General features: G+C 44.9%; 1 protein-coding gene across 1 annotated transcript in view; it reads right to left on the bottom strand.

The window, feature by feature from the left end:
- Window positions 1–18,374, bottom strand: part of emc2 (ER membrane protein complex subunit 2) — a 145,195-nt gene that overhangs the window by 70,329 nt on the left and 56,492 nt on the right. Inside the window, exons 6-7 of the mRNA XM_055634679.1 lie at window positions 1,663–1,748; window positions 1,420–1,479 (exon numbers count right to left, since the gene is read on the bottom strand). Of these exons, the coding sequence (XP_055490654.1) occupies window positions 1,420–1,479; window positions 1,663–1,748 (146 nt within the window). The remainder of the gene's footprint in view (window positions 1–1,419; window positions 1,480–1,662; window positions 1,749–18,374) is intronic.

The following is an 18,374-nucleotide window of genomic DNA, read 5'->3' as shown; positions in this document are numbered from 1 at the left end:
GGTCTGATACCATTAAGGGCACATGGTCATACAGCAAGGAAACTGGTACTTTGGCCCAATTCATCCAAGCCAAGATGTTCCATCAGAGCTAGACCCACTTCCCTGCATTTGTCCCATATCCCTGTAAATCTTTCTTATTCATGTACTTGCCCAAGTGTCTTTTAAATGCTATTATAGTATTTTCCTCATCTACCTCCTCTGGCAGCTTGTTCCATATACCCACCATCCTCTGAGTGGAGAAAGTTGCCCCTTAGATTCTAATCCAGCTTGACTGTCTCACCTTAAATATAAGCTCTTAATTATGATCCTCCTATCCTGCGCTAAAGTCTGGATCATCAGGCTAGTAGGGTTTTTATGTGGTCTATCATGGCAAGTGATAAACTTACATGAAGGCGTAACAGGATATGGGGCACAGGGTATGCCAAATTACAAATTTTTCAGCATCCCTCACTGTATTAAATATTCTTAATACAGGTCATAAATCTTCCTAAATTCAATTTCCATCTTCTCCATGCGGAGCATTATGTTGAAGATTTTACATATTCTTATGGAACTGTTTACAAGTTCTTGGCACTTCATTTAATTTGTCATTTACAGGTTTAAGAAGTCACTTAAAAAGCTTGAATCAAGGAACACCACAACCAACTTTTCAACTGCCCTGTTTGGAAACAACATTTTGTGTTACGTTTTCCTGAACAGATGTATATGACTTTCAGCCTGGCTGCTAACACACAATCGAATGCTGGGAATTCATAATGTGCACAGTTTGACTCTTGGCCACAATAATGGAAAGCAGAGAACAATGAAGTATAAACCAGGCTGGATAGAAAAAAATATTGTGACAAAAGTGGTAAGACCTTTATAGAAAGGGTAGAAAATGCTGTGATATTAGGAGTCTTTATTAAGGTTGAAACTAATCCTCTAACTTTGGGATTTCCTCTTACCACTACAACAACAAATGTCGCTAACAAAACCATAAATATCCAATAAACAGTTTTTGTGTTATAGCCAGGATTCCTCGGCTGACTGCTATTTCACCCTGACAACAGACTGCACAGTCTGATCTCCTAATTCTCATCCCTTAACAATAATATGGCATAGATGTGACAGAAACCAAATGATTTTTCCCTCAGCCTCACACCACAGCCTATTCTCCTAGCAACACAGCCACCAGCAAGGATATGGAAGTGCTTTCTTCTCCATTAAGAGAGGGGGGCTTACAGTTAAATCCTATTAAAGTCTGATTCCATGAAACAAACAACAGCAATGTTCCATCTTGCCCCAGGAGACCATGGCATTTGAGAACGATTGTGATCCTCTTGGAACCTCAATGGATCATGCTGCCTGTTCTTGCGATAAAATAAAGCACATCAACTTGCAAAAGAAACTTAGCACATTTGAAGTAGATTACATACTTACTCATGCTCATTGATATAAAGCTCTGCTAGTTCATGCCATGCCTCTTGGTCTCCAACAAACCTGCAGACAAGAGAGTTGATATTAAAATAATATATAGGGATGGGGATGCAGTGGGGAGGCGATGGAGAGAGGTGGGGGGGAGATGAGACGAGACGGGTAGGGTTAGAATTAGAATGCAAATTCCCTTTTAATTAAAAATGGTTTATCGCAGGGCATAGCTCAATCCTCTTGTAAAACACTCACTGTTCCAGATACTCATTCAGCTCCCTGATGGCTTCAGTGGTTTTCCCCAGGGCTTTGAGAATGGCAATCTTGCGCTTCCGTGCTGCCTGTGGATTGACATTAATAGAGGATTATAGTCTCATAATTCCTTGAGTGTTTGTTAAGAAGGTAATTTGACTGTGCAAATTATTATCTCAATGCCAGAAAATTCCATTGCAGAGTGATTGCATGACTGAAGTTTATCAACATCCCCCTGCGAATTCAAAAACCTGCCTGTACAATCGCACGGTGCTTTGTTTAGGTTGCAAATAGAACACGCATCATTTCACCTCGATAAATGATTTTACTGCTTTCAATAAAAGGAAAGCAGCAGGGTCCCTGAATCTGTAACCATCAGATGTTTACTGTCATTCACAGGATTTGTATCTTAGGGATAAACCGTAATGAAGGATTAAAATATCCCACTGTTACCGCCTTGTTAGTTGAACAACCTTGCTGACAGCAAAAGGATTGATTTTCTTTAACCAGGCATAGTACTTTCCTTGACATGAAAAAAAAGCCGCAAACAGCATGTTATTTACATGCATCAACACATTCCTCCATCGAAAGTAGCACCAGAAGTCAACACCTCACAAGCCAACTTCTAATTAATACATATCTCACAAACAACATTTAGATTTAAAAGCTCGCAATATTTAGGGATGAAGTAAGTGAAGTAAAGATTTTAACCAAAAATAGCAATCAAAATTGCATTTGAGAAAGACTTAAGAATTAATTCCAGGACAGAAACTAGATTAGCAAATCTAGACAGAGCAGCAGCATCAACGGCAAGTTATTGTGATCCCTGTTGTGGGAAAAAGAGCAACTTGTTATCCCATCTGACACGTGGCAGCACAAGTGCCTGGATGTGATCAGGCCTGATATATCCTTCAAAATCACTGAAATCTTTGTGATGTTATCAAGGAACCAGCAGATTAGTAGCCTGCAATGGAAGGAAAATTGGAATGGCTGCTGAAGCCCAGGTCGAAGACAAAGTACGGCAGGCAGATTGGTATTGGCATGCTAGAACCCAGGGAGGGGGCAAGGTGAGATGCCGGAACTCGGGGCGAGGTCAAGGTGATACATCAGCTCCACCTACATCAACCGACTCCAACTGGTCCAGAACGCAGCCGCCTGACTCATCACCCACACCAAATCCTGGCATCACATCACTCCAGTCCTCAAACAACTTCACTGGCTTCCCATCTCCCACCGGATCACCTACAAAATCCTGGTCCTCACCTACAAAGCCCTCCACCATCTGGCCCCCCCATATCTCACTGACCTCCTCTCCCCCTACCAACCCTCACGGTCCCTCAGATCCACATCAGCCGGTCTCCTCTCCATCCACAAATCCAACCTCCGCAGTTTTGGGGACAGAGCCTTCTCCAGGGCAGCTCCCAGGCTCTGGAACTCCCTCCCCCAACTGATCCGCAATTCCGTGTCCCTCACCATCTTCCAGTCACGCCTCAAGACCCATCTCTTCACCTCTGCCTATCCTTAGCCCCACGTCCCCCTCCCTTTTCATCTGTGCTTGAATTGCCTCATATTGTGTTTTGAATTGAATTCTGTCTTTAATTTGTGTACTAGTCATGTCTCTACTATTTATTTCATTCTGCTTACATGTTTTTCCTCTACTTGCTAAATTTTTGTAAGGTGTCCTTGAGACTCTTGAAAGGCGCCCATAAATAAAATGTATCATTATTATTATTATACACCAGAGCCCGAGACAGGTCGGGGTGAGACGCCAGAACTTGAAGCAGACCAGTGCTGGCACCCAGGAGGCCAGGATAGTTCAGGGTGAAACATCGGAGCCCAGGGCAAGTCGGGGTGAGACACTGGAGCACAGGTCGAGTGCAGGTGAGATATTGCCGCTTGTGTCAGATTGGGACGAGACACTCGAGGCCCACGCCGAAAGAAGTAAAAGATGGCGGCGCCTCGCAGCAGCTGCCTCTGCAGTCCGTCTGTCTTTTTTTTAATTTTTGTCCTGTTGAGTGTATAGTTTGGTTGTAGTTTATATATTGTTTTTAGCTGTTTATATGTGGGGGGCGGGGTAGAAACGTTTAAATCTCTTCCCTGTACGGGGGACCCGACCTTTTCCCTGTCGGGTCTCCGTTGTCATTGGGGCCTAGCACTGTGGAGCGGCCTCCATCCGGAACGACCTGGGGGCTCCAGTCGCGGAGCCTGCGGACTCACCATCGTGGAGCTGGCCGGCTTCAGAGCGTGGAGAGCTGTGGTGACGTGCGGTTGCGACCCGCCTACGGAGCTCCGGAGGTTCCAGCCGCCGGCCCGGTGGACGGTGACATCGGGAGCTGGCGGGTCCCTGGTGGGAGACCGCTTTTCGGAGCTCCCACAACGGCACCTTCTCCCGCTCGAATTGCGGGGTTGAATACAACCCGAAGCGGGGCCCGGTGCAGCTTTAACTTACCATCGCCCACCGGGGGCTCCAACATCAAGACCTGGAGCAGGGCCTTACATCGCCCGGCGTGGCCTTTACAGCCTCGGGACTTGCCTTTGCCCACCGAGGCCTTTAAAACCAGGAAAACAGGGGAGAGACAGTGACTTTGCCTTCCATCCCAGTGAGGAGGAGATTCACTGTGATGGATGTTTGTGTAAATTGTGTGTCTTGGTTTTTTTCTTGTTGTATGATGGCAGAAACCAAATTTTGCTTGAACTCCAATTGAGGTTCAAATGACAATAAACGGTATTGTATTGTATTGAGCGGGCTGCGGGGCCTGCGTCGAGCAGGCGGCGGAGACTCGAGGGAGGCCACGGGCGGGTGCAATCTGAGGACGGTCAAAAGCAGCGTGGGGCCTGCCGATCGTGGCTTCCGCGAGGGGAAGCCCACCCACCCGCGTGACATACGATTGGGCGGGGAGACGGGAAGAAGTCATCCCCCGTGACGGCCAGAGATCGCCAGGTGAGATCAGGATCACCAGCAAGGAAAAGGCGCCACGATTCTCCAAGTCCTTGCGATCGATAGAGGAATAGCAGGTCTCCATAGACGGCCTCTCCCAGAGGGAGTAATGGCCATCACGGCCACCATCCCACCGCGCTGCCCGCCCCAATAATGGCCGCCAAGTTCTAGAACTTCAAGGAACCCAGCTGAGCGCGCAGCACGCAGCATGACCTGAGCAACAATTTAAAAACGCTAAGTGACAAATTTAAAGAATTGAAAGTTAAGAAGCCAAGAAATACAGAAGACAGAACAGGGGTGACGTCACTCGCAGAGGCAGGCAGTCAGGTCCATTGTAACGTCATCAGCGAGACTATTTCGTTTATTTTCTAAGTTATTTGAAATTTTTGAACATTTTCATAAATAACTCGAGAAATAATTAATGAAATTTTCAGGCGATTTTTGACATCATGGCGTAAATCTCTATCGGAATATGTAAAAATGTCACCATTAGCCCGTCGTGTTTTTGAGGAGATTAGAAACACGCACGAACATCACACAAATAAATACCAAGATCAGAGGTTTATAACTATAGAGATGGTTCATTGCTGAAACATAGAAACATAGAAATTATGTGCAGGAGTAGGCCATTCGGCCCTTCGAGCCTGATCTATGATCATGGCTGATCATCCAACTCAGTATCCTGCACCTGCCTTCTCTCCATACCCCCTGATCCCTTTAGCCACAAGGGCCACAACTAACTCCCTCTTAAATATAGCCAATGGACTGGCCTCAACTACCTTCTGTGGCGGAGAATTCCAGAGATTCACCACTCTCTGTGTGAAAAGTGTTTTTCTCATCTCGGTCCTAAAAGATTTCCCCCTTATCCTTAAACTGTGACCCCTTGTTCTGGACTTCCCCAACATCAGGAACAACCTTCCTGCATCTAGCCTGTCTAACCCCTTTAGAATTTTGTAAGTTTCTATAAGATCCCCCCTCAGTCTTCTAAATTCAAGCGAGTACAAGCCGAGTCAATCCAGTCTTTCTTCATATGAAAGTCCTGACATCTCAGGAATCAGTGGTGAACCTTCTCTGTACTCCCTCTATGGCAAGAATGTCTTTTCTCAGATTAGAAAACCAAAACTATACACAATACTCCAGGTGTGGTCTCACCAAGACCCTGTACAACTGCAGTAGAACCTCTCTGCTCCTATACTCAAATCCTTTTGCTATGTAGGATCCCATACTCTCTGAGAGAAGATAAAGTAATGGTTCCCGAGATTGATATCTGCCCACTGGGTACTCTGGCGTGAAGAGTGTGTACAGCAGCTTCTTGCTCTCTGGAATTTAGAAGAATGTGAAAAGATCATATTAAAACAAAATTCTTCAAGGACTGAGCAGGATATAAGGTTTGCCCGACTCAAGATCTCAGGCTAAAAGTCAAATGTTTAGGACTGAGAAAAAATGCATTTACTCAGAGCATGTCTAATCAATCTGGAGGATAGAAAACTTAGTTGGTCAACACTGACACATTTTGTGGGACAAATAAATCAAGGGATGTACCTATCTCAGTATCAATGATTAGGACCATTAGATCAGTTAGAACACATGAACCTAGACCCTTGACCAGCCAACATTTGTGTCTGTTACAAACCTCCACTACAAGTTGGGGAACTTGTCCTCTTTCACTGAGTTGGTCCAGTCGGATCACTGAGTTTCTCATGTTTAGCAATCTTGATATATTATTGTAAATGACATGGCTTAGATTTCCGCTTGATTTTCATTCACGTTAGCTGCTGCTCTTCATTAATCAGGACATTTTCCAAGCTGCCCCATTCTATACTCTGCTGACTATGGCCTGAGGTCAAGTTCAATGGTATTGTACTCTTAAGTCAACTTCATAGGCACTAACGACTCACACAGGAGTCAAGCTCCATGGGTTAGGTCTTGGAAAAAAAACTAATAAAGCTTTTTCAAATTTGTAATCCTTTCCCACACCACTGTTATTTTAGAAGGTCAGCCACACGGGTGTTTTCTTCCCAACAATTAGCATTTCTCCACCTTTGTGTTGAAAATCTCAGCTCCAATGTAAAATATAAGAGCATAAACAAGCATTGTGACATTTAAATGAGTTTTGCAATGAAACTGTTGTATGAGATAAAGATTTGTAGATTTCATTAAGTTACCGAGGGTGGGGAAAAGGTTCAGAGGAATGTTGCTTGTACTGGAGGGCTTGATTGAAAAGGAGAGTTTGGATAGGCTGCAACTAAGAACTGACCTTGGAGATTTATAAATTTTGTTAATGGCTTTGAAAGGGTAGTTACGGCCGTTTTCTCGAGGGGGGGGGGTCTAAAACTAGAAGGCATATGTTTCAGGTGAGAGAGAAAGATTTAAGGGGGACATTGGGACAGGCTTTTCACATAGAGAGCGGTGGGTATGTGGAGGGAGCTGTTAGATGAAGTAGGAACAGATACAATTACAGCATTTAAAAAGACACGTGGACAGTTACATAGTTAGGAATGTTTTACAGAGGTGTGGGCCAAATGCAGGCAATGGCATTTTGGTCAGCAAGAATGAGCTGAGCCTAAGACCTTGTTATTGTGCTGTATGCCTGTTTGAACCTTTGCATTACTAAGCTAATATGTTGCCACGACCACAAGTTCATGACCTAAGAGTCTTGGCAAATCATGCTCACACTTTATATCCTGACAAGAGATTAGGTTCTCACATGCAACCTGAACTGACCCTGCCTTCTGCATGACTCCCTCCTTCTCAGTCTGTGCACCAAATGCATTACATCCACATGAACAGATGATTTGTGTTTAAGAAGGAACAGCAGATGCTGGAAAATCGAAGGTACACAAAAAAGCTGGAGAAACTCAGCGGGTGCAGCAGCATTTATGGAGCGAAGGAAATAGGCAACGGAGGAGCCCGAGGGCTGAGGGAGAGATAGGAAGGGGAGGCGACAGCAAGGGCTAACAAAATTGGGAGAATTCAATGTTCATGCCCCCAAGATGCAGACTCCCCAAGCAGAATATGAGGTGCTGTTCCTCCAATTTCATGTGTTGCTCGCTCTGGACATGGAGGAGACCCAGAACAGAGAGGTCGGATACGGAATGGGAGGGGGAGTTGAAGTGCTGAGCCACCGGGAGGTCAGGTTGGTTATTGCGGACCGAGCGGACCGATGTAGATCACCTGATATCTAGAGCAGCGGATGCAATAGATGCGGTTGGAGGAGATGCAGGTGAACCTCTGTCGCACCTTGAATGACTGCTTGGGTCCTTGAATGGAGTCGAGGGGGGAGGTAAAGCGACAAGTGCAGCATCTCTTGCAGTTGCAAGGGAAAGTGCCTGGGGAGGGGGTGGTACGGGAGGGAAGGGAAGAATTGACAAGGGAGTTACGGAGGGAGCGGTCTTTGCGGAAAGCAGACATGGGCTGAGATGGGAAGATGTGGCGAGTGGTGGGGTCACGTTGGAGGTGGCAAAACTGACGGAGAATTATTTGTTGTATGTGACGGCTGGTGGGGTGAAAGGTGAGGACTAGGGGGACTCTGCCCTTGTTGCGAGTGGGGGGATGGGGAGAGAGAGCAGTGTTGCGGGGTATGGATGAGACCCTGGTGTGAGCCTCATCTATGGTGGAGGAGGGGAACCCCCGTTCCCTGAATAGTGAGGACATTTCAGATGCCCTGGTGTGGAACGCCTCATCCTGGGAGCAGATGCGGCGTAGACGGATGAATTGCGATGGAGTCCTTACAGGAAGCAGGGTGGGAAGAAGTGTAGTCCAGATAGCCATGGGAGTCAGTAGGTTTATAGTGGATGTCGGTCAGAAGTCTATCACCTGTGATGGAGATAGTGAGGTCAAGGAATGGTATGGAAGTGTCGGAAATGGTCCAGGTGTATTTGAGTGCCGGATGGAAGTTGGTGGTGAAGTGGATGAAGTCAGTCAGTTGTGTGTGGGTGCAGGAGGTGGCACCAAAGCAGTCGTCAATGTAGCGGAGGTAGAGGTCAGGGATGGGACCCTGGTACGTCTCGAACAAGGATTGTTCGACGTACCCAACAAAGAGGCAGGCGTAGCTAGGGCCCATGCGTGTGCCCATAGCTACGCCTTGTATTTGGAGGAAATGGGAGAAGTTATTGAGGGTAAGGACCAACTCCGCTAGGCGGAGGAGAGTATCAGTGGACGGGTATAGGTTGCTCCTCTGGTCGAGGAAGAACCGGAGGGCTTTGAGGCCATCCTGGTGGGGGATGGAGGTGTAGAGTGACTGGACATCCATGGTGAAGATGAAGGGGTGAGGGCCTAGAGAATCGAATGCGCGGAGACGAAGGAGAGTATCTGATGTGTCTTGAACATAGGTAGGGAAGGATTTAACCAAGCGGGATAAGATGGAGTCAAGGTATGTGGAAATGAGTTTGGTGGGGCACGAACAGGCAGAGACAATGGGTCTACTGGGACAGTCAGGTTTGTGGATTTTGGGGAGAAGGCAAAATCGGGCCGTGCGGGACTGGGGAACGATGAGGCTGGAGGCTCGGTCGGGCAGGGCGTCCGAGTGATGAAGTTCGTGATGGTGCTAGAGATAGTGGCCTGGTGCTCGTCAGTGGGGTCCAGGGGTAAGTAAGAGGTGTCCGAGAGTTGGCGCGTGGCCTCAGCTCCGTAGAGATCGATGCGACAGACTACGAAGGCACCTCCCTTGTTGGCGGGTTTGATCACCCAGTCTGGGTTGTTGCGGAGTGAGTCGATGGCTGTACGTTCAGGGGGGGGAGAGATTGGAGTGAGACAGGGGAGTGGAGAAGTTGAGGCGGTTGATGTCGCAACGGCAGTTTTGGATAAAAAGTTCTAAAGCCGGAGTGCCACGTGGGGAGTTCCACGAGGAGGGGATGCGTTGGAGACGGGAAAAGGGGTCATCAATGGGGGGCGAGGACTCCTTCCCATGGAAGAACGCTGTGAGGCGGAGGCGACGGTAGAAAAACTCCAAGTCGTGGTTGGCGCGGAACTCATTCAGATGGGGACGGAGGGGGCCAAAGGTAAGGCCTCTCTGACCGTTCGGTGTCGGAGAGGGGGAGGTCAGGGGGGATGGTAAACATGGCAGGGATGGGGGTTGGGGCCGCAGGAAGGCAAGTGGGTGGACTGGGGACGAGGCAATGTGTGGGTGGGGGGGTTGTGGGTGGTCAGGGGGCGTTCGGGGGGGGGGGGGAGAGATTGCAGTGAGACAGGGGAGTGGAGAAATTGAGGCGGTTGATGTCGCGACGGCAGTTTTGGATAAAAAGTTCTAAAGCCGGAGGGCCACGAGGGGGAAACGGGGGGGGGGCAGGGGAGTGGAGAAGATGATTTCTTGGTCCCAGCCTTACTGAGCAGCACTTAAAATGGAGGGGAGGTGTTTGTAGAAGTTACTTAAACTTGGGGAATTCAATGTTCGTACTGTTGGGTGGTAAGCTACTCAAGAGAAATATGAGGTGCTGTTCCTCCATTGTGCATATGACCTCACTCGGGCAATAGAGGCCCAGGACAGAAAGGTCAGTATGGGAATGAGAAAGGGAGTAAAAATAGTTAGCAACCGGGAGATCCAATAGGCCTTGGCAGACTGAGCACGTGTTCAGCAAAACGGTCGCCAGGTCTACGCTTGGTTTCGCCAATGTACAGGAGCCCACATTGGGAACACCTGATACAGTTGATGAGGTTAGAGGAGGTGCACTTTGGAGGTGACTCGGTGACCATTTCGCTGAACATTTACGTTATAACACCAAGATGCAACATTGAACCTCGCTGATTAATGGAAATAATCACATACTGATAATTAATCAGTGCAGCTTTTTACAGTGCATTCAGAAAGTATTCAGACCCCTTCACTTTTTTCACATTTTGTTACGTTACAGCCATATTCTCCAATGGACGAAATTCATTTTTTTAATTATCAAACACACAATACCTCATAATATAAAAGTGAAAACAGGTGTTTAGAAATGTTTGCAAAGTAATTTAAAAGAAATAATTACCGAAGTTCTCTAAACCAATCAAGGGCAGCAGCTCAGACTATTGGGTGAACACAGATTTGGGCAGAACCAAAGTACCTGTTCAACTCTTCTGCCATTTCCTTGTTCCCCATAATAATATCACCTGTTTCTGCCTTCAAGGAATGTGCATTTGCCTTTAATAAATGTTTTCTCTTAACATACTTAAAGAAGCTTTTACTATCCTTCTTTATATTCTTGGCCAGCTTACCCTCGTACTTCATCTTTTCACCCCGTATTGCCCATTTTGTTACCTTATGTTGTCCTTTGAAAGTTTCCCAATCCTCTGGTTTCCCGCTACTGTTTGTTATGTTGTACACCTTTGCTTTTAGTTTTATTCTATCCCTAACTTTCCTTGTCTGCCAAGGTTGCCTCTTACTCCCTTTAGAATCTTTCTTCCTCTTTGGAATGAAATGATCCTGCATCTTCTGGATTATGCCTAGAAATCTTCCTGCCATTGCTGTTCCTCCGTCATTCCTGCTAGGATTCTTTTCCAGTCAACCATGAAAGCTAACCCTGGACATTTTACAACATTTTCATGCACATTTGCTGATACTGTATGTAAGAAGTATAATAGTTATGCTGTGGCTATTTTCACACTATGTATTCCAAGTAGTCAAGACAAATATGAATTTACACTAAACTGCAAAAAATCTTTGATATTACAATTACTATCATTTTTTACATCTCAATGCACCTCAGACTTTAACAAAGATGAACATTTTGCCAAGGCAAAACATATGTCTCCTATTATTGTTTTGATATTGCAAAACAATTTAGCAAGCATGAAATTTGATATGTTTTTCTTTGAGTGATGTTATAATGAACTCCCATTCAATACCCTCATCAAATGGTAAAGACTCTCCAAGGAGTTCAATGGGCCTGTCCGTTTGAGATGAACCAGTGAGACCAGTAAACGTTTCATTCCCCCGTTGGCTGTCATAGCTGAACCATTTACAGGTTGCCAGGAGGTTGTCTGGAATAGAGAAATTGTGTTCCAGATGTGATAGGAGATCTGGTGCAGATCTTGATGGAAAGTAGGAAATTCATTCAAAGTTTCAGATCCTGTTTAATGTCCGGCAATACCAATTGGAAACGTGTGGGTGAAGGCCAAGGAGAGCATGGTGTTGTCCAAAGACATTTTGGCATATGTGGAACCAAAACCGAGAAAAGGTGCATGGATTCGGGAGATACTCCCGAATGATTAAAGATCAGTTCTCATTTATTTCAAAATCATACATTCTCTGCTTTTTTTTACTGGATTTGTAACTGCTAAAATTTCTCTTTCAGGCAGTCCTCAAGCCTTCCCATCTTCTGTCATGAATGTGAATGCTTCTTCCCATACCTATTCGTTCCACCCAACTAGTCCACACATTGCTGTGACCTTGACTCCAATCTCTGGCCTTACTCACAGTGCTTATATAAAAAAAATCAATTTCAGCATATTTAAAAACAATGGAAATCTATGTAAACTCCCTATGAGAAATCCTTAAGTTAAGAGGCACAACCAAACTTGCACTTGACTCAGTTTGCACTCCATTTGTAACACACCTTTCATGTAGCAAAGGTATCTTTCAGTCTATCAGGTACGTTTTCTTTTTCCTGACTGCAAGCTGTGAAATAAGAATAGAACCAGGGAATATGATCCCATGTAACTAGATAAGGTGGAAAGACATTGGAGGAGTATGATGCAGTAACAATGTCTAGGTCTGCAGAATGTCCAAAGAGGACAAAGATGGATAGATTATCATTGTTGTAATTGTTAGTAATTAATTATACCTATTTTACTACTGCAATAAGAATAAAAACCTGGTTGCAGGATTCAAACATGAAACTGACAAAGATCATATGGCTGAGAGAAGAGGAAGGTAGGAGATGTGGTGATAGTTGACAAGGATTACAAATTTAAGAGGTTTGCTTTGAAGTAGTGATGATGATAGATTGAAGGTCGACACAAAATGCTGGAGTAGCTCAGCCAGACAGACAGCATCTCCGGATAGATGGAATGGGTGGCGTTTAGGGTCGAGACCATTCTTCAGACTGAGACTCAACGACTTTTCATAACAATATATATTACCAAATAAAATTTGGAAGATTAACCTGAATCTAACTGGTTAGAAAATGCATAATTGGAATATAGGCTACCCCAGGTTGCATAAGGGTTTGTGACAGATGTCACAGGCCATTTTCTCCGTAGTCGACAACATCTGTTTTTTATAGCTACCCATATATATTTTCTATAATTCTTTATTTCCAATAAATAATCAACAATATTATCCATAATTAAATGAATAGAATATATACTGTACTTGGTTATTAATAAACATAATTAAACATTTTATTATTAATATTATCTTGAAAGAGGCTTTAAAAATGTGATAATTTACAAAGATTTTCGTGTCAGGTCATTTGTAAGCATGTACATGAGTGTGTCTCTCTCACAAACACACTCCTCAGGAATTAAACTTTAAAAGCAAATCGAGAAGTTCAAATTTGCAATGTGTTGATAGGATTTGCCAAGTTTTAGCTTTCCCTTTAAAAGATAAGCAAGATGAAAATAACTCATCATCAGCCACACCAATCTGCCAATCGTCAGCATCATTCCGTTGTCCTCAGCTTCCCTTCTCTCAACCTCCCACCCACTTGTTCTGAAGCATTAGGACCCCAATCCATTAAATACCAGGACATCCAGAAATCGGAGGTGCTAAGGGATTTGGGAATGCTAGTGCAGGACTCCCAAAGAGTTAATTTGCGAGTCGAATCAGTAGTAAGGAAGACAAATTCAATACTAGCATTTATACCAAGAGGACTGGAATGCAAAAACAGAGATGCAATGCTAAGGCTCTGCAGGGCGCTGGTCAGGCCGTATTTGGAGAACTGTGAGCAGATTTGGGCCCCATATCTGAGGAAGGATGTGTAGGAAGGAACTACAGATGCTGGTTTAAACTGAAGATAGACACAAAAGCTGGAGCAACTCAGCGGGACAGGCATCATCTCTGGAGAGAAGGAATGGGTGACGTTTCGGGTCGAGATCCTTCTTCAGACTGGTTAGGCTTAAGGGAAACAAAAGATATAGACGGTCTGAAGAAGGATGTGGTGGCTCTGGAAAGGGTCCAGAGGATGTTTACAAGAATGATTCCAGGAATTAGTGGGTTAGCATATGATGAGCGTTTGACAGCACTGGGCCTCTGCTTGCTGTGGTTTAGAAGGTTGACGGGGGACCTCATTGACACTTACAGAATAATAAAAGGTGTGGATGGAGTGGATGTGGAAAGGATGTTTCCACTGGTGGGAGAGTCAAGGACCAGTCATAGCCTCAGAATTAAAGGGCACTCTTTTAGAAAGGAGGTGCAGTGGTCGAGTTGCTGCCTTACGGCACTTGCAGCGCCGGAGACCCAGGTTTGATCCTGACTACGGATGCTGTCTGTACGGAGTTTGCATGTTCTCCCCATGACCGCGTGGGTTTTCGCCGAGATTTTCGGTTTCCTCACACACTCCAAAGACGTACAAGTATGTAGGTTAATTGGCTTGGTGTGTGCAAATTGTCTAGTATGTGTAGGATAGTGCTAATGGGTGTGGATCGCTGGTCGGCGCAGACTCAGTGGGCTGAAGGGCCTGTTTCTGCACTGTATATCTGAACTAAACTAAAGGTGAGGAACCTATTTAGTCACAGGGTAGTTAATGTGGAACTCATTGCCACAGAGGCTGTGGAGGCTAAGTCAGTGGATATTTTTATGGCTGAGATAGACAAATTCTTGATTAGAATGGGTGTCAAAGGTTTATTGGGAGAAGGCAGGAAAATGGGATTAAATCAGACAAGATTGAATGGCGGAGTAGACCCAATGGGCCAAATGGCTTAATTCTAGTCGTATAACTTGTGAACATGACATTTCATTGACTGTGCCAAAATACAAAATGTAACTAAAAGCAGGTACATTTCACATTGCCCTCCAAATATTGTATTGTATTGTACATTACAGACACATCTCAAACCTGTACTGTTTGTATATGATTCTCCTATGAGAAAACGGGGAATTATAGACCTGTTAGCCTGACATCGATGGTGGGGAAGATGCTGGAGTCAATTATAAAAGATGAGATAGCCGCACATTTGGATAGCAGTAACAGGATCGGTCCGAGTCAGCTTGGTTTTACATGCTTGGCTAATCTTCTGGAATTTTTTGAAGATGTAACTCGGAAAATGGACAAGGGAGAGCCGATGGATGGAGTGTACCTGGACATTCAGAAAGCATTTGATAAGGTCCCACATAGGAGATTAGTGGGCAAAATTAGGGCACATGGTATTGGGGGTAGAGTGGATAGAGAAGTGGTTGGCAGACAGCAAACAAAGAGTAGGGATTAACGGGTCCCTTTCAGAATGGCAGGCAGTAACTAGTGGGAGTACCGCAAGGCTCGGTGCTGGGACCGCTGCTATTTACAATATACACCAATGATTTGGATGAAGGGATTCAAAGTAACATTAGCAAATTTGCAGATGACACATAGCTGGGTGGCAGTGTGAACTGTGAGGAGGATGCTATGAGAATGCAGGGTGACTTGGACAGGTTGATGGAGTTGGCAGATGCATGGCAGATAAGGTTTAATGCAGATAAATGTGAGGTTATCCACTTTGGTAGCAAAAACAGTAAGACAGATTACTATCTAAATGGCGTCAAGTTATAACCATATAACAATATAACCATATAACAATTACAGCACGGAAACAGGCCATCTCGACCCTTCTAGTCCGTGCCGAACACATATTCTCCCCTAGTCCCATATACCTGCGCTCAGACCATAATCCTCCATTCCTTTCTCGTCCATATAACTATCCAATTTATTTTTAAATGATAAAAACTCACCTGCCTCCACCATCTTCACTGGAAGCTCATTCCACACAGCCACCACTCTCTGAGTAAAGAAGTTCCCCCTCATGTTACCCCTAAACTTCTGTCCCTTAATTCTCAAGTCATGTCTCCTTGTTTGCATCTTCCCTCCTCTCAGTGGGAAAAGCTTATCCACGTCAACTCTGTCTATCCCTCTCATCATTTTAAAGACCTCTATCACGTCCCCCCTTAACCTTCTGCGCTCCAAAGAATAAAGCCCTAACTTGTTCAACCTATTTGGGACAAGGGGAAGTACAACGGGATCTGGGGATCCTTGTACAGCAGTCTATGAAAGTAAGCATGCAGGTACAGTAGGCAGTGAAGAAAGTGAATGGCATGCTGGCCTTTATAACAAGAGGAATCGAATATAGGAGCAAAGAGGTCCTTCTGCAGTTGTACAGAGCGCTAGTGAGACCACACCTGGAGTATTGTGTGCATTTATGGTCTTGCTATTGAGGGAGTGCAGCGTAGGTTTACAAGGTTAATTCCCGGGATGGCGGGACTGTCATATGCTGAGAGAATGGAGCAGCTGGGCTTGTACACTCTGGAGTTTGGAAGGATGAGAGGAGATCTCATTGAAACAAATAAGATTGTTAAGGGCTTGGACACACTAGAGGCAGGAAACATGTTCCCGATGTTGGGGGAGTCCAGAACCAGGGGCCACTGTTAATGAATAAGGAGTAAGCCATTTAGAACGGTGGCGAGGAAACACTTTTTCTCAAAGAGAGTGGTGAGTCTGTGGAATTCTCTGCCTCAGAGAGCGGTGGAGGCAGGTTCTCTGGATTGTTTCAAGAGAGAGTTGGATAGGGCTTAAAAATAGCAGAGTCAGGGGATATGGGGAGAAGGCAGGAACAGGGTACTGATTGTAGATGATCAGCCATGATCACATTGAATGGCGGTGCTGGCTTGAAGGGCCAAATGGCCTACTCCTGCACCTATTGTCTTTTGTCTATTGACGGGAAGAGCTTGACTTTTAGTATCTTGGATATCCTGCCACCAACCATATTGGCTGCATTCGTCTGAAGACTGATGCAGCTTTACCAATTCGGTAGTTAATGTGGACCTCTACATCTCCATCTTCTGTGAACATGCTGCCAAGATGGGTAAATCTTGCGGCGTTTTCCATAAGTTCCCCATGATCAGTTGGTCTATTGGTTGCTGGTCTCCAGGTTGCATGGTCTTAGTCTTCTGCCAGCTGATCTTTAATCCAACCTTTGATGCATTCTCCTCCAGAGCGGTTGTCATCCCTTAAAGGGTGTGTCTCGACTCTGCTAGTAGTGTAATGTCATCGGCAAAATCTGTGAGGCATCTTCCTGTTCTCCACGGTATTCCAAAGTCAGGTTTGTTCATTGTCCTCCGCATGACATAGTCGATCATGACAATAAACAGTAAGAGGGATAGAAGGCAACCTTATCTTACCCCTGTGACAATGTCAAAGAATTATGTGTTTCCTGATTCAACCTTGACCCAGCAACAGGATCTCTCGTAATGGTTCTTGAAGATGTTTATGAAAGCCTCTGGGATGCCATACACTTTAAGAATTTGCCACAGGGTGTCTCTATGTACACTGTCGAATGCCTTTTTGAATTCAACAAAGTTTATTATTGTTGGCTTCTGAAATTCCAGGCATTGTTCTACCACATTTCGTAACACAAAGATCTGTTCACAGCAGGATCTTCGCATGCGTAATCCTGCTTGTTCATCACGGAGTTTCATATCCAGAGCTGCTCCAAGACGATGTAACAGTACAGAACAGAGCACTTTTCCTGGGAATGAGAGCAACGGGATCCCTCTCCAGTTTCCACAGTCACTAAGATCTCCTTTCTTTGGCAATTTCACTATCATACCTTTCCTCCAATCTTCTGGTACACGTTTTTCTTACCAGCATGCTTTACATAGCTTCGTGAGTTTCCCACTCAACATTTCCCCTCTGCTCTTTAGAACTTCTGCTGGAATCTGTTTGAGGACTGCTGTTTTGTTATTTTTCAGATTCTTAAATGCATTTGTAACTTTCGTTTCTGTGATTGGTCCAACCTCCACCTCTAGTTAACCATATAACCATATAACAATTACAGCACGGAAACAGGCCATCTCGACCCTTCTAGTCCGTGCCGAACACATAATCTCCCCTAGTCCCATATACCTGCGCTCAGACCATAACCCTCCATTCCCTTCCCATCCATATAACTATCCAATTTATTTTTAAATTATAAAAACGAACCTGCCTCCACCACATTCACTGGAAGCTCATTCCACACAGCTACCACTCTCTGAGTAAAGAAGTTCCCCCTCATGTTACCCCTAAACTTCAGTCCCTTAATTCTCATGTCATGTCCCCTTGTTTGAATCTTCCCTACTCTCAGTGGGAAAAGCTTTTCCACGTCAACTCTGTCTATCCCTCTCATCATTTTAAAAACCTCTATCAAGTCCCCCCTTAACCGTCTGCACTCCAAAGAATAAAGCCCTAACTTGTTCACCCTTTCTCTGTAACTTAGTTGCTGAAACCCAGGCAACATTCTAGTAAATCTCCTCTGTACTCTCTCTATTTTGTTGACATCCTTCCTATAATTAGGCGACCAAAATTGTACACCATACTCCAGAATTGGCCTCACCAATGCCTTGTACAATTTTACCATTACATCCCAGCTTCTATACTCAATGCTCTGATTTATAAAGGCCAGCACACCAAAAGCTTTCTTTACCACCCTATCTACATGAGATTCCACTTTCAGGGAACTGTGCACAGTTATTCCCAGATCCCTCTGTTCACCTACATTCTTCAATTCCCTACCATTTACCATGTAGTTCTGGAGTATCTTCCTCTTCAGGGAAGACAAAGAGTTCAGATGGTTCAGGTTGATTCAATATCTCTTTGTTCAACTCATTGCATGTTCGGCTCTACTTCTG

Source organism: Leucoraja erinacea, chromosome 4, assembly GCF_028641065.1.
Source record: "Leucoraja erinacea ecotype New England chromosome 4, Leri_hhj_1, whole genome shotgun sequence".
Lineage (NCBI taxonomy): Eukaryota > Metazoa > Chordata > Chondrichthyes > Rajiformes > Rajidae > Leucoraja > Leucoraja erinaceus.
The sequence above is the reverse complement of the archived record's forward strand: the minus strand, read 5'-3'. Positions and strand labels throughout refer to the sequence as shown.